General features: G+C 42.7%; 1 protein-coding gene across 1 annotated transcript in view; it reads left to right on the plus strand.

The window, feature by feature from the left end:
• The window catches only part of LOC117726099 (copine-8-like), a 62,688-nt gene that overhangs the window by 17,116 nt on the left and 21,754 nt on the right, over window positions 1-23,818 (plus strand). The window contains 8 exon segments of the mRNA XM_034526174.1: window positions 187-227; window positions 2,598-2,644; window positions 3,571-3,674; window positions 7,981-8,020; window positions 12,509-12,585; window positions 20,361-20,424; window positions 21,357-21,461; window positions 22,185-22,288. Coding sequence (XP_034382065.1) covers window positions 187-227; window positions 2,598-2,644; window positions 3,571-3,674; window positions 7,981-8,020; window positions 12,509-12,585; window positions 20,361-20,424; window positions 21,357-21,461; window positions 22,185-22,288 — 582 coding nt within the window.

Here is a 23,818-nt window from a genome sequence, read left to right on the forward strand (position 1 = left end):
GAGTTTCACAGAATTACTGTAAACAGAGCGCGATGGTATCGTGCCGACTCATGGCCAACGGAGTACATAAATAGTCTGCGTGTTAAAATGCATTCACTGCCATGTTTGGACAACCTGTTGTTTCTTTTTCCTTTCTCACACAAGGATTATGTGTTTCTGACTAGTTTCCCCTGTGTGTCTCCACAGAAACCTGCTGGACAGGGACACCTTCTCCAAATCGGACCCAAGTAAGACCCGCTACCTATCCTTTGTGTGTGAGGGTGTGTGTGTGTGTGTGTGTGTGTGTGTGTTTCTATCACTACATGGCCATTAGATGGGACAGCAGAAGATCTGGGCTCTATATCCCTTGCCCAAAATCACATAAGTAGAAGGTAAGGATAGCAAAGAGGGGCAAAAAGGAAGGGAATAAAGGTATACAAAATGTAAAAAGCAAATGTCAAAGTTGCAACCAATGGAGTGTAAGGGATTGAGTATAAATTAAGAAGTGATAGAAGGTCTTTTGTTTTGCTATATGAAGTTGTGAGTCATTCATGTTAGGTGTTGTTGTTTTTTCACTAAATGCGTGAGATCGGCTGGAGGCGAGTCTGACTAATGCTTCTCTCTATAGATTCACAGAGCTCTCCTAGCACTTTAAATCATTAAAATAATGTTGTTAGTGGAAGGGCAGTAAGTTAAAGGAGTACTTTGACCTTTTGGGAAATAAGCTTATTCCCTTGCTTTCTTAGAGTCGGATGAGAAGATCAATAGCTCTCTGCTGTATGCCGGAGGTGTTGGCTTGAGACTTCGGCTCTCCCATCGGGAACGCCGGCCCGGAATCAGAGTACACTAGAGAGGGGAAACCACAGGTGTAGGACATGAACAATCTGGAGACACTTACATGGGAGTGGCGGAGGCCAGGTGAAGGAAATGAACAATCAGGAAACACCGGGAAGACGCACGGAATTCACACGGTGTTACAGTAAAAGCTTTCAATTTGACGTAAATCTGTTTTAAACTCAAACTCATCTGTGTTCTTCGTCGATGCAAACCATTTACGGAAGCTGCTCAGTGCAACCACGCATCCGGCCAAAAGTCTCCAGTTAACACAGTTAGTCATGAACCCGAAACGCCTCTAAAATCTGCATATGCGTGCGCCAATCTCCCTGAACAGCAGGGGGAGGCCAATCAATGATGAAGACGGGCAGGCAGGCACAGTAAGAATCAATCGCACCTTGTATGAAAATGCTCCCACACTCAAGACTCAACCTATCTGAAAACTGTAAGTGAACTGATCAAATAGCTTCTACAGAACACCGCATGCAGCTTAATACTTGCTGAATAAGGACTATTCCTCTGAGAGAGTTCTGTGGCGTGTTGAGTGCTTTGTAAATGTCAAGAGATCGAGGGTAAGATTCACGCCGTAAAAATAAGATAATGTCGTCATCATTATTATGAAGATGATATTTGTCTTACTGAGGTGTGTGTTCATTTGAGATTATGATGTCAGGAGGACTTTTGAAACTACTATGACACACAAACACACACACACACACACTGCTTTTGCAGTACGTCAGCACATTTACAGTAGTACGGGAGAAAAAGGACTCAAGGTGATGATGATGACAGTGATGAACATGATGAAGAGGATGACTGATTAATATGATGAGGATGATGTGGAGGAGGAGGGGGGGGGGGGGGGGGGTGAGCTCAGACTTTACCCATACATTGATGTGGGCTCTTTTGCTGAGTAGCACTTGTTATTATGCTGAGCACGGCGACTTTGGTCTCCTTATGTGAACCAGCCTGACAGGAGTAAAGAGCAAGGAGGGGAAGAAATGAGGACAAAAAAGAGAATGTCTGAGACTCTGGAAATATAGAGATAACTTGGATCTGTCACTCGCTGGTAAAAGAAATACCTTTAAATGTAAAGAGCAGTGATCCAATAAGAAAACCAAGACGTTTGGAACAAGTGGAATAGAGACATAAAGCCCTTCAAGATATGAGCACAACCATGAAGAAGTTTTCTTTTCCATTATTGGTTTAAATCTATCTTTTCCTCTGAAATACAAATGAAGATATTGTGCGTCTGTGTGTGTGTGTGTGTGTGTGTGTGATATATCCTTCTGTCACCTATCGGAAAAAAGAACATCAAAGGGCCTCCAGGAATGACGTTTATGATGAGCGAGCTCAGTAATTTGCCTTCCAGTGAATTGTCTCGTTTGGGGGAAATTGCACTATTCCCTGTAATGATGTCTTTCACCATCTGAAGGAAAATATGTTTGGGCTTCATGAATAACACTATTAGGTGCTTTTGATGTACTTTTGTTATTTATAATTCTTGCATTTATGGCTTGTTAGTCATACTCTAATGGATACAATAAATACCATGACATTTTAGTTTTTTGTATTTACTTGGTGTTTTATGAGAGTAATGGTCCTCTATCCTTCCCTTTAGTTATCTTCGCTGCCAGTCAGAAATATATATATATATATATATATATATATATATATATATATATATATATATATTAACAGTATATATAACAGTCAGTTATTCTAATTTTTTTTATCATGCACAGTTAATGATCTTTAATACTCTGTGTCTCTGTTCTTCACAGTTTGTGTTCTCTACACACAAGGCATGGGCAACAAGGAGTGGAGAGAGGTGAGAGCTGTGGAGACGCAGCAGGCGGCATCACCCATCTTCATCCAACATGCGACACAATAGACTCCAATGTTGCTTCTCTGCAGTCTTTACACACAAGCAGTCACTCTTTGATTAGCTGTGGTACAACAAGAGGCTACAGCTAACGTGTCACATTAATATCTGTAATATTAAGAGGAAATGGAATGCTGCAGTGATGATGTATTTTTGTAGTCTAACCCCCGGAAACGTTTGCACTGTTTCAGTCAACAAAAAGCTGTTTGAAGTTTTCTCTTTTGGATTATTGCTAAAAAACATGAACATTAACATGAACTACTTATGATATGATGTCAGAATGAGACAGTAAGCCCACTTTGTGCTTGGAGACACAACCAGTACAACTTGTTTGTGAGTGAATACTCATGAATTTAAATTAGGGGGAACATCTTGCATGTCCAATCATTCCCAGTTATTCATAGTTATGAGTCGTCCATCATCTGCATGTATTATTAACTTTCTAAGTGAAATGCCAAACTGGGACCTAGCTGACCCCCATTGACTTGATAGTGCATCCGCTCTGCATTCATTACTCTGAAGCTGGCGATAATCTCCTGCAGTCAGCCTCTGGCCTGATGGGCCACCTGAGGAGAAAACCTGCTGGGGATCCGTTATTCACACGAGTCTCTGCAACTCCACAAAGTGCTCGTAAAAGCTTTCGGATCAAAGTTGTACGGTTCGGTGAGCAGCAGAAATATCAAGCCTTCCAGATAACGGGTTCATATCAACGTGGACATCGTCATAGATGTGTCGATTTGGGTCATCGAGCTGACATTCTTTTGTACTGCAACACATTTAGAAAAGCAGGGATATGTTGAAGGAGCTATGGTTTCCCGACAATGTATCCAAAAGGCATTCTCATCTGTCTTTACCTTCCTTTCTCTGTGTAGTTTGGGAGGACAGAGGTGATTGACAACACACTAAACCCCGACTTTGTGCGGAAATTCATTTTGGACTACTTCTTTGAGGAACGACAGAACCTGCGGTTTGACTTGTAAGTAACGCCTACACCTGTGTGTGTGTGTGTGTGTGTGTGTGTGTGTGTGTGTGTGTGTGTGTGTGTCTGTGTGCGTGTGTTTTTAGTTCCTAAAATAGGTTTCATTAAATCTCAGTGAGGCTCCAGATGTCACCTGCAAAATGTGAAAATGATGTGCTAATTAATTAATCTAGTGCTACAAATATGTCCGTTTTATCTTTGATTTTTCCCTCCTTTAGTTGTTGGCGTGCAACACCGTGATCTACTCAACTCTAATTAACTTAATTTCACCAAGAGACGCTCAATTGCAATTGTAGATTGCACAATGCATCTGACACTTAGTATTCATTGATGGCACATAATAAAAGCTTATTATAGAAAACACTGACAGGAACGAGGGCTTAATTTGATATACAAATGTGCTGACAAAGGGAGGCTAATTTAACACACTCATTATTTAGTGCTTTAAAGTCGATTTAACAGTTGTTTTCAGACAATGCACTAGCATATTCAAGCCAAGGTTTGTTTTTTCAAAAGTTAATTTACTACACAGAGCGACTCATTACACAGAATTTTATTGTAGTACATCAGTGAGACAGCTTCCTCCGTTAAGATGCCATGTTGGCAGTATTGGTATCCGTCCAATATTACTCTTACTGATATTTGGCCGATCGTGGTATGTGCATGCTTACTGCTGAGTACGTTCTCCGAATTAGTGAAGTATTAAAGCACCTGATTACCTAAATTGCGTATTGTGCTGAGATTCAAAGTATAAACCTGCTCTGCATCTGTTTGTGCTAAGGCCTAAATAATACACCTCAGTTTGGGCTTGTATCTGTGAAAGTAACCACCTCAGTAAGGTTGCATCTCTGCATTAGCCTCCTGTACTCGTGAGCACTGTAGCACATGCAACTATATATTATATGGCACCTTTTCAAATGCACGTGTTATGAGCTCTGTGACTGCTTCTCACACTTCAATGGTGTTCCTATGCACAGAGGCATAAGATGCTCTCTGTAGGAGGCAGCAGCGTCATGGGGCCAGCAGACTTCTTACAGGTGACCGGATTCTCTTTCTCAATTTGCTCTCGGATCGCATTTCTCATTGAATTACAGAGCGGGATTTCAGTGGCTTTATTTTATTAGCCGGAGACTAATTATGTTATGATCTATGATCCAGGGAGCCATGTCTGGAGGTTCGACTCCGTGAGGAAGAGTTACTGTTTTTCCGTAGATAGGTGCTCAGTTCTTACGTCATGTTGCTGGGTTTACTGTGTTGGGGGATCATGGTATGGTGTCTCTTATGGTGCATAGAATCCATGTGTTTCCATGCCTGTACGAGTGTTTCAGTATCTCAGCCGGTTGCTTCGTCACAACACATCCTCGTGTCGGCATCCTCTGGAGAGAAGTGTCACCAGGCCGCGTGGACGGACCCACTCCAAAGGCGGCAGAAGCCAAGCCGGTGCGTGCGTTCCGAGTGGCGACGGAGTTTGTGTGCTTGGCGTGTGCTCGTGTGACTATGTGTGCCGTTTAGCGATGGTAACCATAGCAACCAACGGGGCAAGTGTGATAGGAGCAGACAGAGTTCCTTCAGGGAGAGAAAAGCTTTTAACCTATCATCTCTACTCTGCCTGCACCACTTCTGTACTGCGCCGTGTTTACGACTCAGTATACATCCAACTTTGCTAGAAACATATTAAAAGTTTTGCGCTGATTTCTTAAACTTTCATTTATCTGTTTTGGATCCTTTGGCCTTCCTCTGGATCACTTCTAGGTGCTGCTATAAAGAGCCCTGTTTGGATGCTGTGAACACTTCAATGTGTTTTTCATACCATTGAACGTGTCAAATTTCACAAATACTACAAGACACTTGGGTGGAATTTCCAGAGCAATTACGTAAAACTCTTTTCCATATGCACTGTGTGTGTGTGTGTGTGTGTGCTTATTTTCAAATCGCACATCGAAAGGCTTTTGTACGCGTGCTGTACACACACACGCACCTGATGCACACCCTTTCTAGTTGCGCTGTGGCATTGTCATGCTCAGGAGATGTCAGGGCATCCATGTTGTGTCACTTTCTATGCCTTCCCGTTTGTTTAGGTAGATGAATAAGTAGCATGAATGCATGTCTCGCTGCTCGCTGTCTCTTGAGTGGTTTTCTGAATGGAAGTGAGCATCCCAGGAACAAAACGGCGCTCTGGTTTTTTGTCCGTCCCTCTTGAGTGTGTCGGCGTCCCTGCACATGTGTGCTTGTGGAGCTTGCTTGCCAACATTTCCGTAGACAGCCGTAGATAGCTGGCGCCGCCGGCCTGCGGAGGGTAACGCAGTCTGAGATGAAGGCAGATGAAAGAACGTTTCCTCCCCGAGCATGAATTGTGAGACTGTGTGTCATACACCTCTCTGTATCTCCATTTCTAGTCAGTACGGATATCAGCACAGCGTAACAGACAGTTGTTCTACTGCTTTAGTGATCCGCTGCCTTTCCCGTGACGTTGACATTTTTTATCTGTATTGCAATATCTCAACAGCTATTCGATGCATTGCCGTGAAAATGTGTACTTTTTGAAATTCATTTTTCTCAAGAGGATGAGCTGTAAAAGCGTTCAAGTTTCAAGTTTCAAGCCATCTTTGTCAAATCAAAATGTTTGAAAAGTGGAAGACACGCTCATAATTGATGCACCATGTACACCAATAGGCAAAAAAGCTCAATGAGGGCATCAACAATTAACAGTTCAATAAAGTACTTTAAAAAAGTACATAAAAACAGTAATACAAAAACCATACCTCTAAATATCACACACGTTAATTATACACGTGACTTGTGCTGATGAATAGGTCATACAAGAACCTACATCATCCACGTCAAAAACATGTCGGTCTGCATGATGAATACAGATGGGTGTGCCAGTGTGACCTGACGAAATGCCAAGTAAGATCCAACCGTAATCATTAGTACATTTTTGTGGCATCGCCTAAGTGTGCGCCCATTTCCTTGTTGCTGTTCTGACAGCTCTGCACCGACATGATCTGCAGGGATTTAATTGTCTTCTAACAACACGCTGACATGGTTTTCACAAGGAGCCGAGAGAAATGAGTGAAATGGAACTGGAAGCTCTTCCATTTTCTCTTTTTATTAAAAAGAAATACCCTTCAGCTCTTTACAAATTACAGTGAAACAGGGTGTCTTGATTGACACGTTTACATAAAAAGTAATGGATTCATTTGTCTGTTTGTTGCTCTGAGTCAGTAGGGCCACATTTGTTGACAGTGAATCATTCCTACTCCGACATGTGTATGACTGACTGTACGGTGTGTCCGGTTGGACGGTTGAACGCTGAAGGAAGTCACAGACGCTGATGATAAGACATAATGTGATTGTGTTTGAATACTCAGGCATGCTTTGGATTTAGAGTCATTTAGAATCCTATAATTACCCCACGCACAACACACGCACACACACAGACACACACACACCCCTGTACTATCTTTGTGAGGACACTCGTTGACATGATGCCTTCCCTAGCCCCTTACTCTGACCTCAACATTCACAACTAAACACTTGACCCCAACTCTTCCCCTGACATAAACCTAAACCCTCAAACAGGCCTTGAAAAAGTGGCTAAAATGTCCTCTCATCCCAAAAATGTCCCCACTCTGAAGGTCTAACACTCGCAATTGTGTACATTATCCTGAATATTCTTGAAGAGCAACTAAATTGCTGCTCATTTCTCACCCGGAATATTACCCAGCAAAGGGCAATCCTTTCTCAGCGGCGAGTAAATTGACCCGAGTCGTGAAGTGACCTCAAATTGCCGAGTGAGCGGCTTGTCTGATTGCTTCCCATTTCCTTGGAGTGTAGCCCCTGCATTGGAGGGGCCATGTCTGGACGCATCATTGCATGTGCTCTATGTGCGAGACACCTGCAGGTGGAATGGAGGAATAACAGGCAGGAATGATATTCAAACGCGCGTCGCAAAAATATAATGCGATAGCCCACTGAGAGTCACACACAATAAGCAGAGATGGAAACGCTAACCGACACTTGTTTACCCGCTCTCACAATATTCCTCTCCGCGTCACCCTCACATGTATGTATCACTGCCAATTAGTGCATTTAGTGTCACTTTAATGGAGGACGCCTTCGAGCCAGCCGATGCTGGGAAGTGAAATACCCAGGGCCTCTGGTGAGATCGTCGCTGACAAGCTGCTTGGCCCCATTGCTGATTTACTCAGTCTGTAATCCCTGTCGCATTTCCAGCTGAGCTCCTGTCACCCTCCATCTCTTCTAATGCACTCACTCTCGCTCTCTTTTCCTTTTTCCACAGGTACGATGTTGACTCGAAGAGCGCCAACTTGTCAAAACACGTGAGTGCGAAAACTTGATTATTTTGTGCACACATCGAGACGTGTACGTTTGCATTTTGTCTCCCCCCCACCTTTGCTGATTTTAATTTGGTATGAGGTAGTGTTTGTTTGAGCCTGATTGCTGTCCTTGTTATTACCTCCCATTAGCCTCATTTCAGCCCCATAACAGCAATCTGGCCATTACAATGAGTGTGTTTATCATCTACTGTTATAGAACATTCCCCCAACGGCCCCGCACTTCATTGAGGAATGAAATACACACTGATTCCCCCTGTCCACCCTGCTTTTCACATTGATAAGAGGGATTAGCATAGAGGTAATTAGGAAGAACAATGCCATACCGTTATCAGTCATGGCTGTGTCCTGCCTACTGCATCATGGGGATTGTAGTTCAAACAATCAGCAGTCGCAGTGTTGAAGGTTTTCCTCGGTAATGTAGAGCGGTTCAATCGTTGTTTGTCATTTGTTTAGTTTACTTTTGATCACTGTCCCAAATGAAATGTGTGTTTATTAGTGAGTGGATTGTTTCATCTACAGTCAGTCAGGCCAGCTGTTTCCCCCTGTTTCCGGTCTCCTTGCTGGCGGGTAGCGTCAAACTTCATACTCAGTCCTCTCATCTAACTCCATGAAATCAAACAAGCGTATTTTCCAAAATGTCCAGGGGTTGCACTGTTATCGTACAACAACAGGGGAAGTGTCGGTTTCAGTTGATAACTTGTGTTTGTGTATCCTGACGGTCCGTATTCGCCTGTAATCTTGTGTGCACATCTGTTCTCATGAAAACGGCTTTTCAGTGATATCTGAGACATGTTTGGGCAGGTGATTGCCGTAGCAACGGTCAACACTGACCTGGTCTGTCACTGTCTGGTAAAAGGAAATCATAGCAACAATAAAAATTATGGGAGGCAAAAAAAGACAATGCAACGGCACCAACGGCTGTCTTTTCTGATCATAACCTCTGACCGTTATCTGGACAATTACATTTATAGCTTCAGTGTATATATAATTTTATAGTTTACGGAATTGAACATATAATAGAACAGCACTCAGAGATGTTTTGTGTCCTATGGCGAATGTTAATGCTACAATGCTAATGTTTGTCTGTCCAAGGGGGATAAACGACCGCTACTTTAGACTTACTTAAAGGAACAGTGTCACATTTAGGAGGATCTAGGCATAAATTGAAGTCTTGATGTCTTTAGTGTATATTCACCTGAAAATAAGACTTGTTGTGTCTTCATTACCTCAGAACGTTCATATCGACATGCAGAGCGCTTCCTCTCCATTGAGCCGCTCGCCATGTTTCTACAGTAGCCCAGGACGGACAAACCACACACTGACCCTAGTTAGTGCCCTTTGCATTTTCGCATTGTTGCGTCAGCCACTGAAGTCTTGCTTCACGCTGGGCACACGGAGAAGTTTCAGTTGGTTGCAAGCTGCAACATTAGCGGTAGATGACGCTGCACCTTTTAAGAAACACATAAGCCGAGTAAAACATATCCTTCTGCATAGTCTGTTTAATTGTTTGTTGGTTTGTTTCTTACTGGAAAATGGCTAAATGTCTTATCAAGGAGCATCTGGTTAGGAACATAACATCCCGTATCTCCTGCTTTACTATTATTACATTTCTGCTACCCTGAAAGTAAGAACATTTAATTGTATAATGTATTCTTCATAAAAGTCCCACGAACCTGTAGAAAGCAATGCAATCCTAGTCGGGGTGTTTCATGCTTCAAGACTTGTAACTACAAACCATAGCATACCATTTCTCACCCTCAAGGCACTGCCAAAGACTTGAATCAGGCTGCAGATAGGTCATCTATCAGAAGAATCTGGAACACATAACCATTGCAGTTCAGCAGCAGGCCCTCAAGTCTCTGAGCTCCTAACTAGCAAAAAGGTTGAAATCGTGAGGTGTATAGATATAGTTAATTTACCCACGGTACAGAAATGGGGCATTTACATACAGCATAAAGGAAAGTTACTTAGCTTTGATATCAAGGGACATGTGGCTGTGGTTTTAATTGCATCTATAGCTTTTAAATCATTATGATGATGATGATATAATGTGGCTGCAAGGCTGTATCTTGGTCACTAATTGGTATCTACCTCCAACAATAATTCATTTTGAGCTGAGTCCGTTTTTTAGGCATTTGTTGTTGCCATCAAATGCACCGCTGGCATTTATGTGCCAGTAGCTGTGTCGATAAATTGAATACTACCGTGAGAAGCACTCGCAGTCTCTCCAAAGCAGATTTAGTCCCTCTCCGTTTCCCCTCAGGATATTTCTCTCCTCATTTGTGGCTTTTTTGTCTCTCTGGATACAATTCATCCCTCTTGTGCTTTCCCCGTCTCCGTTTCTAGTCTTTCCCTCTCACCATGGCAGTCTGTCACCCTTTCCTTCTATTTCATTGCCATACCCATGCTCTCTCACTTTCTCCCTATCTTGATCCCTCCGTTTCCCCCTCCCCCACCCCCTGCACCACCTATGCCTCACTTTCTTGCGATCAATAATCTCAGACAAGAAGAGATCAGCATGTTGGCTCGGAGGCAGCGTGCGAGCGTTGATGCAGGTCTCAGGGGGGGGGGGGAAAGGAGGGGGAAGTGTGTGTGTGTGAGGGGGGGGGGGGGTGTATAGAGAGCCAATCCATTAGATGGTGTTTTGAACGTGGGAGCTGTAGGCTGCAGGAACACCTGGGAACCGGGTGAGAATGAGTGTGGAAATAGAGGGACAGGTTGAGAAACACACACACACACACACACACACACACACACACACACACACACACACACACACACACACATAGCCCTGTTCATAAGATCTCACTCATTTATATCTCTGGATGCAGATAGACCGGCTGACGTTTGGGTTGCCAGGTTGTGAAGATGTGTTTTTCCTCCAGCAGGAAACGTTTGTTTTTCATCTCTTTTACTGTATGAGCAAGACCCTCAAATAGACCACTGACATTCGGAAAAAAACCTGATTCAATAACAGCTTAATAACATGTATGACTGCGTTGATTAATTATTAGAAAAGGTGCAAGTGATCTATTAAACGTTCGTAGATCATTTATTGACCAAAGACAAAATTATTTTGAGACTTGTTATGTCAGGAGATCGTGGACCATTTTGAGGTCGGTACGGTAAATATTAAGCTAATGCTAGAAGTCAGCTAAGTTAGCCTTGCTGTCAAGTTAGCTTGTCAATGACCTGGTGCCTAAATGAATGGCCCCAATTCACCCCTGATAGTGCAGTGCTGGGGGGGGGGAGGGGCGGCTACTTACTCATATTGCTACATTGCTACAAGAGGATTTTTCCAATATTGTAGTATTGATCTGAAAAACCTCTCCTGCTCTGCTCCAGAGTAAGCTCTTGGATGAGGAGCATTGCGCTCCCAGTATATTCTCATTAAAACTGGTATCAATGTTTTTATCCTACTCCTCCTCCGGATCTCAGTCTTATCAAACTGTTGATTTTTCCAGAACATTACTGAATGGAGCTGCACCCACACAACTATCCTTCTTTCTTTTTAAGTCTTTTCTTAGCCCACGCTGTTGTATATTTAGCCATTAGTTGCACACAACCAATCCTTCGATGGACCTCATGCTGGCAACAGCCGCGGTTGCTAGGTGATTTTGACTTTACTGCACAGCCTCTACGTCATAGACAGTGGAACATATCATAAGGAAATCATTTTCCTTTTGTTATTTCGGCACTAGTGACCAACACAAATCCGTTTACAGCAAGTGAAAGTCATGCGGCCGTATCTATGCAACTCTGATGGGTTAAATGAGCTAGAGAGGTCGGCACAAAGCTGGGCAGATGGATAGATGGATGTCGAGTCCGAATAACAAAAGAGGCTCATCAGTGGAGCGAAGAGGATCCATTATCTTAGTGCTGCTCGGAGCGGCTCCGGTCCGATATTAGAGGCGGCGTCCAATAAGACGAACGGTCTCAACAGTGTGCCCCCTGGAGATCGAGATGGCAGTGTGTGTGTGTGTGTGTGTGTGTGTGTGTGTGTGATCGAGATGTAATAGCTTCTGTCCAATTAGAGAGAGGGACCTGTCATGCTTTGGGTGTTGCAGAAGTTGTGTTTTCGTCCTTAGCTTTTATTTTGAAGGCTGCCATCATTTTATGCCGACAGACTAACATTTAGAAATTCCACATTGTCATGCATGCACATTTAGTCACAAGCGGTCTCCAGGACTGATGCACACAAATGTTTGTGTGCAAATGCTCTTCTCTCTATCTTACTGCACCATCTGTGAAGTTCCATTATGTGATGGCAACTTAATCTAGCAGGAAAGTTGCAAGGGAGCAGAGCAGTAAGGCTCAATCTACTCTGCAGTATTTATCATCTGTCAATGGGGAACATGGAGGTTTCATAAAGATCAGGGACAGGGGCCTTTTTTATATCAATTTATGTTTTATGAATTACATTTGACGTGTGTTTTAAAACTCTCCCTCTCTCTTCCTCTAACTCTGCAGGATTTCCTGGGCCAGGCCTACTGTACTCTCGGAGAGGTGGTTGGATCATTGGGCAGTCGCTCGGAAAAACCTCTTGGGTGAGTAGTGGGTGTGCCCATATTTGTATGTGCTATAATTTCAGAAATGATCCAACCAAAGTCGATTGATGGTCACAGGAAATGAGTAAAGAGTGGGACATTGCATTTACTTTGGGAGTTGCATGTTTTAAACCTGGACAAAGATTCATTTTGAAAGCGTATTTCCTTTAAATTGAGGTAGTTTCAGCAAATGAAAATGAGAATTAAATCATTAAATAATTTTTAAGTACGTGTACACTACTTGATTTGCATTTATTCTCCAAACGGTTTTTTACATTTTCTGCATGGAAGAATATTTGCTGCTCGCTAATTAGTGAGACTGAAGCCGTATCAATATTGGATCTATTTCTGGGGATACTAAGCTGAAGAACAGTGCACACCTACAGATTTTATTTTTTTAACGAACATATACAAACACACAAAAACCCTCCCACACACTCGAGGGTATTCTTGCAGATACAAACACATCGGCTCATTACATCCATCGTGTACCTCAGGCCTGTTCTGCAACGCAGATAGATTACAATATCTGCTTTATTGGTTAGTTTGTGGATACACGTGTTTCCTTAACGTTGGCCTGATTATACTTCGGCAACTGGTACAACAACAAGAACAAAGTTATGTTAGAGGGCAAGTTTCAAAGTGCTCTCTGTGTACATGAAGTTTAATGAAAATGATGAAAACGAAGCAGAACATAATGAGCCCTCAGTCTTTGTGTTTATAACCGCTGAAGATGAAATATATTAATTTTCATGAAAGTACAATACAATAAACAATTTTGGATATCTTCATGTCTCCACTTAAAGGTATAGTTCACCTAAAAAACATATACATTGTATTTAGTACTCAACTCCCGAGGCTGTCTTCGGTCTCAGAAAGGTTTTTCTAACGAATTGCGTTTAGGAGAGCGCAGGACATGAAAAATGAAATCATATCACTGCAAAACAGACTTTGACTGAGTGAACGAGAGTCTCCGTATATGAAGGTGCTTTGGCTTAGAAATGGTTGAGCAAAAATAGTTGTGTTTGGATTTCCATGGAAACAAGAAACTTGAATAATTCTACAAATATTATTTTTTTGCTTTCTTTCTTTCGTTCATTCTCTGTTCTCCCAAACATAAAGAGCCCAGAGAGGTGATTACTATAGACCATTTATACTGTTCTGGGGTGAATTGTTGCTTTAAATTAAACATAATTTACTCTCTCTCTCTCTCTCTCTCTATATATATATATATATATATATATATATATATATATATATATATATACTCTATAATGTAGCATGGCTCACATATCACACATCAATGCAGAGAGACCTGTAGTTGTTAATATGTAACTTCTGATTATCCATCCATTCTTCAGCCACAGGGAATACAACATTGATATAACCAGGAATAAGGACAAACCATTACTCCCATTACCTGAGAGCCTGTTGTTTGCTTAGACAAACGACAGATGCATTGGGTCGTTTGAAACCGCACTCGCAGCGACACATAAATCATTCATTTCATCTTCGTGTGCAAACTTACACAGTAACGAGAATGTGACATTCAGGATCTTGAAGGTTCGAGTCAGAAGTTAATGATTTAAAACATTGTTTTTGCATTACGATGAGGTAGACCGAAGCAGCATTTTGAATGGAACAGTATCCAGTCCTTTATTTATGCTGAACTAACGTGCTCCAGCTCCCCCAGCAGTCAAAGATGCCCCCTGTGCATCTTAAAGTAAGTGATCCACAAAGCAGCACAAACAAACAGCCAGCCGTTATGAGACAGGGAGCCGTTTTGCCTTTGAAAGAATTGCTTTGCCTCTATTTTAGTGACATCTCGCAGTGTGTACGACATCTCCCAAGTGCTGCTGTTGGCCCGAAAACACACACTGAGGCTAGCTCCACAGGTACAAATAGAAAATAGATATACTTTAATATTAGCCTGCACCGTGCGGCTGTATTAGAATATAACCATTATTTACAGATGTTTAATATTCAAATAGTTTAGATCAAGATCAGCAGCAAAATCCGCTTCATCAGGAGATCTACATTTATACATGCTGCTGCACTTTGGGCCTCCTGTGTTTCAGATATTTTCTCTCTCTCATGGTGAAGCCCACTTGGCCTCCTTTCAATTGTATCTTTGTAATCCAATTAACTTGTTCATTCGAAGCCCTCTTGAGCCTTGGGATCTGTAAGGGAAGGGGGGGGGAATAACATCCAAGCTGGCATCCCTTCACTGAACACTGTCAACAACCTGGCAATCTCTGTGTGTGTGTGTGTGCAAAAGCACCATGGTGAGAGGTAGGTGTCCCACTCAAAAGGAATGAGAGAGAGAGAGAGAGAGTCTGTCCAATGTTTCTGTGCATGCACATGCTTTTACATGCACCATGGACGCCTTCAAAGTGCAAAACAATGTCCTCAAGGAACTCCTCCCACTTCATCATCCACACACACACGGATTACGTACACAGTAATGGTGACACTAATGGCAAAAAAACGATTACAAAACATATATACAATGACAACGGACAGTCTTTGTTAAGACCAGCTATAAAGTGGAACATTTATTGTGCACATGGAATACTATAATATTTTAGGCTGCCATTTTTATGGCTCAAAAAATGCTAGATAGTCTTATTATTATTATTATTATTATTATTATTATTATTATTATTATCATTATTAAAACGTAGCCCGCGACTCTGTAAAGCATCAACAGTGACAGATAATGGATAGATAGATAGATGGCTATATTCCAAAAGTGTCATATATAAAATGTGTAGACTCTGATTTTGAAGACGTCATGGTGCAGAAATAGAAACCCTGTCAACATTTATTAAAAACAAAGGTACAGAGGCCACAGCTGTTGCAATCATCGTCTTGCTGAGGTTGTGTCTGTATGCATGTGTACGTGTGTGTGTGTCTTTGTATGTGTGTGTTGGACTTTGTCAGAGACACACCTGCAGCCTGACACGACAGGAGGGATCTTTAACAATTTTAATGAGTGCTAATTACAGCTAATTACATTGTTCAATCAAACTCCTGTGTGTGTGTGTGTGTGTGTGTGTGTGGGTGGGTGGGTGTGGGGGGGGGGGGAGTCTGAGTGCAACAGGATGCAAAATAGTGACGGGTAGATTCCTGCACGGCTGCTGGCCGACCAGCACCAGTGTGTGCGTGTGTGTGTGTGTGTGCGTGTGTGTGTTTGTGTGTGTGTGTGTGTGTGTGTGTGTGTGTGTGTGTGTGCACTGCATGTATATCACATGAGTGTCCATGCAACATCTCTTAGTCCTGCTGTTCCCTCTTTTCTTTTCATTTGACCTCAACCTTCCAGCAAAGTCAGTGCAATACTCAATAATCCATAAAGGGAAGTTTTCATGGTCATAAATCATGAATCTCTTCTTGGCGATCCTGCACCTCGTAAAGCCAGAGCAGAATATTTATTTGATGTCATTTCAGTTCCCTACTTGGATAGCTGCATTCATCTCCTCGTTTCTTTTTTATATTTCATGGTAAAAATAAACCTCTCTCTTTTCTTTTCTTTTCTTGCCATACATTGTTATACCACAAGTAGAGCTGTCACGATATCAGATTTTTAACGTCATAATTATCGTGGCCAAAGGAATTTGCAAGGTTTAGTTGTTTTTTTAAATGGTGACTGATGACGTTTTATTTACATGACATGGAGTTAAGCTCATTTTAACTTCACACCTTGATGTGTTCATTTCACTACAGGCTCAGCTCCTTCAACTTAGAGTAATATACATAGAGAGTAATATATAGAGTAATAACTGAGTGTTGGTTTGAGGACTGCCGTCTTCAAGCTTTGCTCTTGTTTGTTTTTTTTGCGCTGCTGCATTGGCTTCACGGTTCAGACCCGCAGGTCGCCGCCTGGTTGTGCTGCATGTTGAAGCTAATGGACTCCTTGAGAGCTCTTTTTAACTTCGACGTGTTAACCTGACTCGATTTAGAGAATACCACTTAATACGTTTATTTGGCATTTTATTACTGACAACATTTTCACTTGAAATACTGACGCTTGTGTTCATTTCGTGGGGCTCTTGAATATTCAGTTGGCAGTTTGTGAGTGAGGCTCTTTCTTTTTCTTTCTCTATTCTCTTTCCTTTCCAACTCTCCGTCTGTATCCCTCTCTCACACTGTTTTGTTTGTTCCCACAAACCAGATCTCCCAGTGTCCAAAGGGTCAGGGAGAAGCCCTGGTGAACTATGGGAGAGCCAAGTGGGCTACAGTGTTAGATACAAGTGAGCCAAGAACTCCCGACACACACACTCTCTCACACACACACACACACACACACACACACACACACACACACACACACACACACACAAAGGCTGATATCTCTGAATACAAGCCTGATTGTATGTATTTGTAAAGGAAGGACAAAGAAACTCTCTATCTGCCTCTGGTGTACCGCGTGACATGGATTTGATGTCAATCTTCCTTTTGTGTGACAGAATTATGGTTATGAGTTTCCTTTTAGGGGAGAAAGTGCGATTGTGTCGGAGCACGGCCGAGAATAGATAGATTCTCATGCTCTTATAATTATAATTGATATCTCATTCAGGTATTCTCCTTCATCGGGAGAATAATGGAGGTGACGTGTGAGTGTGAGTGTGCGTGTGAGTGTGTGTGTGTGTATCTGCGTGCACACGCCTGCTGTTTGAGCATGCATGTGTGTGTGAGGCTGCAGCCCAGAAGTGGCCCAGACTTAATTACCCGTCTCTCGCCAGACACTGATTGCAAATCCATGTGTCTTGATTAGAGGATTCACAGTGTTTCCTCTCTTACACACACACACAAACACACACACACACACACACACACACACACACACACACACACACACAGGGACAGAGACATTCCTTGAGCACTTCTCAACTTTGGAGGGCTTTTCTGTGTCATGAATAAACTAAAATGAGGAAAGCATTTACCCGATAGCGAGTATGAACTCATATAACATTTTCAGATGAAAGAAATCAAACAGATCAAATGCTGTTTTTATTCAAAACACACATTAAATTCATTAACTTCACTTTAAATGCCGCAACAGAGGAAATAAAACAGTTTTCTGGCATGTCTTCACATTGTAGAAGGATAAATAATGTTACAAAACAACAGTACTTGAGTATTGGCACCGGTTTTCGGTACCCAAACCTACACATACATACACATTACAATGCACGTGTTTCGAAAGAAATTTGTTTGGATGGATTTGAGCTTTGAGCTGGTCCTCCTTGTATTTGCCACATGTTGTGTCTTTATGTATGTAAGACATAACTATGAGATACATTATTCATCCGGTCACTATGCAATCCTGTCAGTTGCTACCTACGTATCATTTTAAGGCAGATCTCTCAGACAGAATAATGACCACCTCTCTGTAAAATAAGGGGAGCGAGAGCAATGCATTTGAGGAAATAACGAGCAGAGGAATCCCATTCGATATCCCATAGCGGGGGCCCCTGCTCGGCAGAGTTGTCATGGCGACGTGGATTCTGGGCGCTTGTCTGGGATGTGTGTGTGTGTGTGAGTGCGTGTGCGTCTTTAACTCTTTCTCCATGCATATTGTTGCCGGGAGATGACATGATTGAGGTGAGAGGGTGCAAAACTAATAGAAAAGAGACACACAGATAGAGTTTCACCCTCAAGTCTGTAATTGCTTCTGCCTCTTAGGACCGGCTTGAACAACAATGAGATGCCTGCTGTTTAATTTCTGTACATTAAAACAGGTTTCAGTTCCTCCTCTTCATACTGCACATTAAAAGACCCTTTATAAATCATGTCTTAATGGCCGTCGCCGGGACCGACTCCCCACGAGTAACCCGAAGAAACAATTCACACATCAGCAGTCGGAGCTCCGGCGGGAGGCGGCTCTTCCTGGGAGCCGACGCCGCTCTGCTGGAGGCCCAGGCCGCATTGCTGGGCCCCGCTGGGGGTAAGGGAGAACCAGCACTAAGTGGGGCAGGCCGCAGTAAAATGAGAGGTTTTCTGAAGGGAATCCGGCAGCTGCACGAGTGTCCACAGGACACATACAGAAACCAGCACAAAATACATGTCCTGACTTCTTCCTTCGCTCCCATCATAATTACTCAGGCGACGAGAGGCCGCCCTGCATGTGCAAGACGGATGCTGGAGGGGAACGCGGGGCGCCATAGTTTGACACAAAGGGCCACTGACCGAGCTGCTGTATTTGGAGTGAGAACACGCTGCTCTTTCTCACCTACACAGACTTCGTGTCAAAGAGTCTTCCTCTGAATATATTTCTCATTTCAAACACGTAACTCCAGTGTGCTGTCTGGAAATAAAATTAAATGAGTGAAGAAAAAAGAATCCTCTCTCCTCAAGGTGCTATTTTGGCGTCTTTAGATTCCTGAGAAAAGGGTATTGCTCTGGCAAGTAAAGGAGGGGAATATAAGTCTGCCGTTTGAAAAGCACTTTGCCCCCCCCAGTTCCTTGTGCTGGAGGAAAAGGAGGCTTGAATTACATTCGCGCAGAGGTCCTCAACCCCAATCCTGGGCTGTCTAAATGACTGCCCGAGTCGATCTATGCCAGCTGGGTCTCTCATCAGACGATAGGGCCCACATGGAAATGTTGGGAGGATTGTAATGGGAGTAGAAACATCATGTGATGAAGCATTGAAACATGGACGCACAGGAGAACAAGCGTTTATAAGTCGTTTTTTAGTGTAAATTTCATTACCCATCAACTTCATTCTTTAGAAATGAGGAAATATATAGAGAACTTTTCACGGAGAGACACGGCTGGTACATACAAACAATTTAACTGTACATTAATAAAAAAAAAAATACTGGTCAGTTGAGATTGAAAATGATAATGAATACATTTTATATTGACGATGGATGAATGAGGTAGAATCTTTCCATGAATTTAATTACCAGTTACCGCTTTCTGTGTATGACACGGAGAGGATGAACGTCAGGAGGCAAACAAGTTTTCTTTTGTCTGCCCCCTTAACGGACTAACGCTTACAGTTTGAGACGGTGAAGTCAGTCTGTGTGCGTTTAAGGGAGGAGGAGTTGTTGCTAATGATGTCACTGACCATGATGTTTATTCAGAGCTCACACATAAACATGCATCACCTATCCCAAACATTTACCAACGCTCCACCTGCGCCACTCATACGCCCCCCCATGCGAACACTGTTCCTTTTGTAGCTTGAATGTTTCGAGGCGATGAGAACCAGTAAAACTTTCCATGAGGTTTGTTGCTGGCCAGAGTCTCAACACGGCTGTGCTCCCAACCTTTCCAGTAAGTCTCACTTCGTGATGTGCTCTCACTTTTAAGGCGGAGTGCTCTGCATTTGATCTTCTGCTCTGGGCCTGATCATTCATCCCTTACGCTGGGTCATTTATTAGATCTTTCTTATTAGATATTTCACTCAAACAACAGTGATGATAAAAATTAAAAACAAAATGACCCTCTTTTAAATGTCACGACGCTGATGAGACTGTGTTTTGGGAAAGAATCTCTCTCTTTATTTTTTTATAAATACAACTGTCTGTCATCCTGTGGTCAACGCGCCACAGCGCCAGTGTTGGTAAACAACTACACTTTACACACTTTTCTTACGCCTTCCGGTTGTTCCACAAACTCCTCTGATCTCTGCCTCGAGCTGGCACTCGAACAGCAGAGGCGCAGGAGGAGGTTTACGTTGTGGAGTAAAAGGACGTGGTGGCGGCGGAGCGCGCCAACCACGTGATTGCGTTGTCTTAACCTTTTGCCGTGTTGTGTGTTCTGTACAGAGGCATTCAAGGGAAGAAATGCGGGACCGTCATTGTGAAAGCTGAGGAGCTGAACAACTGCAGGGTGAGGATGAACGTGCACTTCCTAAAAAGTCCCTGTTTTCCAGCATCCGGTCTGTTTGCTCCTTCTTTGCAGTTGTTTTGCACAAAGGCACGAAATGCCCTGTAAATACTTGGAAAAGCTCTTAAAAGCAGCTGTTGTTGTTCCATGTTGCGTATCCGGTGCCGTGTTTTGTTGGTGGTGTATTTTTAAGTTAATGGAGATGGCTGTAGAAATATAGACATTAGCCTCTAAAGCAGGACGCGTGGAGCCCCAATTCATACACAATGAAAGCAAAAAGTTTAGCAGAAAAGGCACAAATATAACATACATCAACGACCAGTACTGTTTATTGTTTTACTGGTGTAAAAGGAGATGTACAGCTTCCTCTTTTGGTTGGTAGAAAGGTTTTCAATTTATCTTTTTTTTCTTTGCCTGCAAACAGTTGATACAATTAATGTAAACTTCTCCTCTATTTATGTTTTACTACCGTAACTTATTTCTTATCTTTCATCGCATTTTTTTGTCCTCAGCACACATTTAATCATTTCTGGGCGCCACCATATGGCTGAAATTCATTCTTTTAGCGTTGACAATAGAGGACTTTTAGCTTTTGGATTCATTCTGTCATAAAAGGAAAATACTTTCTTCTGAACTATTTTGTTCCCACATTCGTCGCATGCAGTGAAACCAACTGGAGGAAAGCGGGAGATACACATTTTTCCACACACAGCTGCCTAAACAAACCAGAAATCATTATTCATCTCCAAAAAGATGCTGCATTCAAAGGGAAAACGGGGCTGCAGATATATAATAATAATAAACTGAATTGAATTGAATAGATATGATCCCGTCGACGTTCACAGAATAATTGGACGACCACTGGTTGGAAACGTGCATCTACAATGTCTTTTTATTCAGTTTTCTCCCCTTCTTCTTCTGCCTCTACTCGTTAGGAATCAGTGATGATGCAGTTCTGCGGGAACAAGTTGGACAAAAAGGATTTCTTCGGCAAGTCCGACCCCTTCTTGGTCTTCTACAGGAGCAATGAGGACGGCACGTGAGTCCCCCCACCCCACCCCCCCCATCTTTCCTCATTCACTCTGCCTCCATCTTTCCTTCTCCCCCTGTCATGTCGGGTTTAATCCTTCCCTGAATCCAAAGGAAATGGGTTTCATTGATTTGCCTGAGATTAAAAGCCGTGTCTCCTGTTTAATGTTTAAGCGTGTGTGGGACTTGCATGGGGAAATGGATGTGTATGACGTCCGCACGACTGTGAGTGTGAGTGTGTGAGTGTGTGAGTGTGTGTGTGTGTGGTGAAGCAGGAGGAATTGAAGTGCAGTGCTGTGGTATGTTCACATAGATTTAGTGTGTGTGTGTGTGTCTGTGTGGGGGGGGGGGGGGGGGGGGGGGGGGGGGGGGGGGGGGGGGGGGGGGGGGGGGGGGGGGGGTTCGATCCAGCTCTGTGGGCTCTCTTCCATCCTGCAGTGTGTGACAAGCCAGATAAGACCTTGTGCTCGGAGGGCACAAGATACCAAGTCCACCTGCTAGCCCAAGGGACTAATGAAATTACATCTTGCAGTGTGTGTTTATGTGTATATTTCTGTCAGTGTGTGTGTCCTTGAAGTGGTCCAGCTCTCACAGCCCTCCACTTGTGCTCTCAGTTGTTGTTTTTTTAACTCCATTACCTTTATATTTGCCCTTCTCCCCCCACAAATCTTATGTTTCTCCCTTTGGTCTTTTTCCCTTTTGTCCTCTCTGCCTCTCCTCGTCTCTCTGCAGGTTTTACCATCTGCCACAAGACGGAGGTTGTGAAGAATACATTGAACCCCGTATGGCAGGCCTTTAAGATCCCTGTTCGGGCTCTTTGCAATGGTGACTACGACAGGTGAGCCTTTTTTATTTTAGATGTGATGGATGGTCTGCTTCCACATAGCGTAATACTGCAACGCCGTGTTATACTGCGGCGTATTATATGTCTGCTTATACACTGCGGTGTTTTATATGGTGGCGTAATATACGACAGCATATTAGGGCATTTAGGAACAACAATAAGAGATTATAAAGTCATACATCTGCAACAGAAAACTCAAACCATGCAAAACCGTGTTAATGAAAACCGTGTTTTTTTAGTTAAGGAACCACTTTGCTTCACTTTCTCTCAAAGTATATATGAGTTATTTTCTTGTATATTTACGACTTTAATCTTTTTCTTCCTGGAAGGTTAATTTCCTCCTGGCGGAAAATGCTGGAATGAGAAAAAAAAATAGTAAATGTGAAGAGTTTTTTTTTTTTTTTTTAAACCACAGCCAAGCAATGTTAGTACTCCGGTTAATGTGAATGTTATCTGACTGGCTGACAATACCATAAACACAAGATATAAAGAAGATCAGCTTCCCTGTAGCTCAAAGTGGATCTTCTGCATGACAGAGGGTCCAACCATTGTCCATGGTGCTGATCCAGGGACCGCTTGGGAAGCAGGAGCTCAGTGTCAGGATCTGTAGTGTTGTGTCGTGTTTCCTGTTTTATTTTGAAGTCCTTTGTCGGTTCGTCTTGTCTAGATCGTGGAAGATCTTGTGTGCGTGTTTTGTATCCTGGTTTTTGAAGCCTGTTTTTGGAATCCTGTTTAGCAATAAAGTTGCTTTTCCATCGTTGACGGCGTTTGGGTCCAGTGTTCCTGTCGAGCTGCACATAACACTCAGTGGAACTCGGGGTTATTGATATGGTGATGGACTGCCATTCGAACTAGCTAACCTCATTTAAAAGTTATGGGAATAAATTCTGCTGCTTCTCCGTAAGTTCTCTTTCTTGGTAACCTTCAGCTCAGTAATTTTCTATGTATTTCCACAAATTTCCAAGAATGTTGAATACTTTAAATATGAATAAGGTCTCTGGGTTACATGAGCAATTAATTGAAATGAACTCATTCAAAATAGAAACTGAACCCTGTCTCTGTGTTCCCTTTAATTATAACCTTTCCTTTCCAGGAAACATCTTGGAAATAATAGGATTCTACAAAAAATATGAGCCTGATCAAAATAAAACATAACGTTTATATTGCCTCTTAAAATACATTTGACTTCTGTTTCACTTCCAACTGCGTTTCCAGCTTGTGTGAAAACGAATAATTATGAAAAAGTGCATCTGTTCGCGTCGACAGCAGCTGTGTGAATGAAAAGGCAACAGGTTTAGGCTCCGCTAGCAGTACACACACACACACACACGCGTACACACACACACACACACACACAGTAAGACTACAAGTTCAACAAGTGAACACATTGTCAATTTCCTGTCACCTCGTCAAAGCTCACAGGGGATGAGGGGATGTTTCCTACTGAGACTTAACGAGAGCCCCGCCCCTAATACACATGGATATATTCACCCACATCTTTAAGCGTTACGCCAACCAGGAGAC

The sequence above is a fragment of the Cyclopterus lumpus genome, chromosome 23 (genome assembly GCF_009769545.1).
Source record: "Cyclopterus lumpus isolate fCycLum1 chromosome 23, fCycLum1.pri, whole genome shotgun sequence".
Classification (NCBI taxonomy): Eukaryota; Metazoa; Chordata; class Actinopteri; order Perciformes; family Cyclopteridae; genus Cyclopterus; species Cyclopterus lumpus.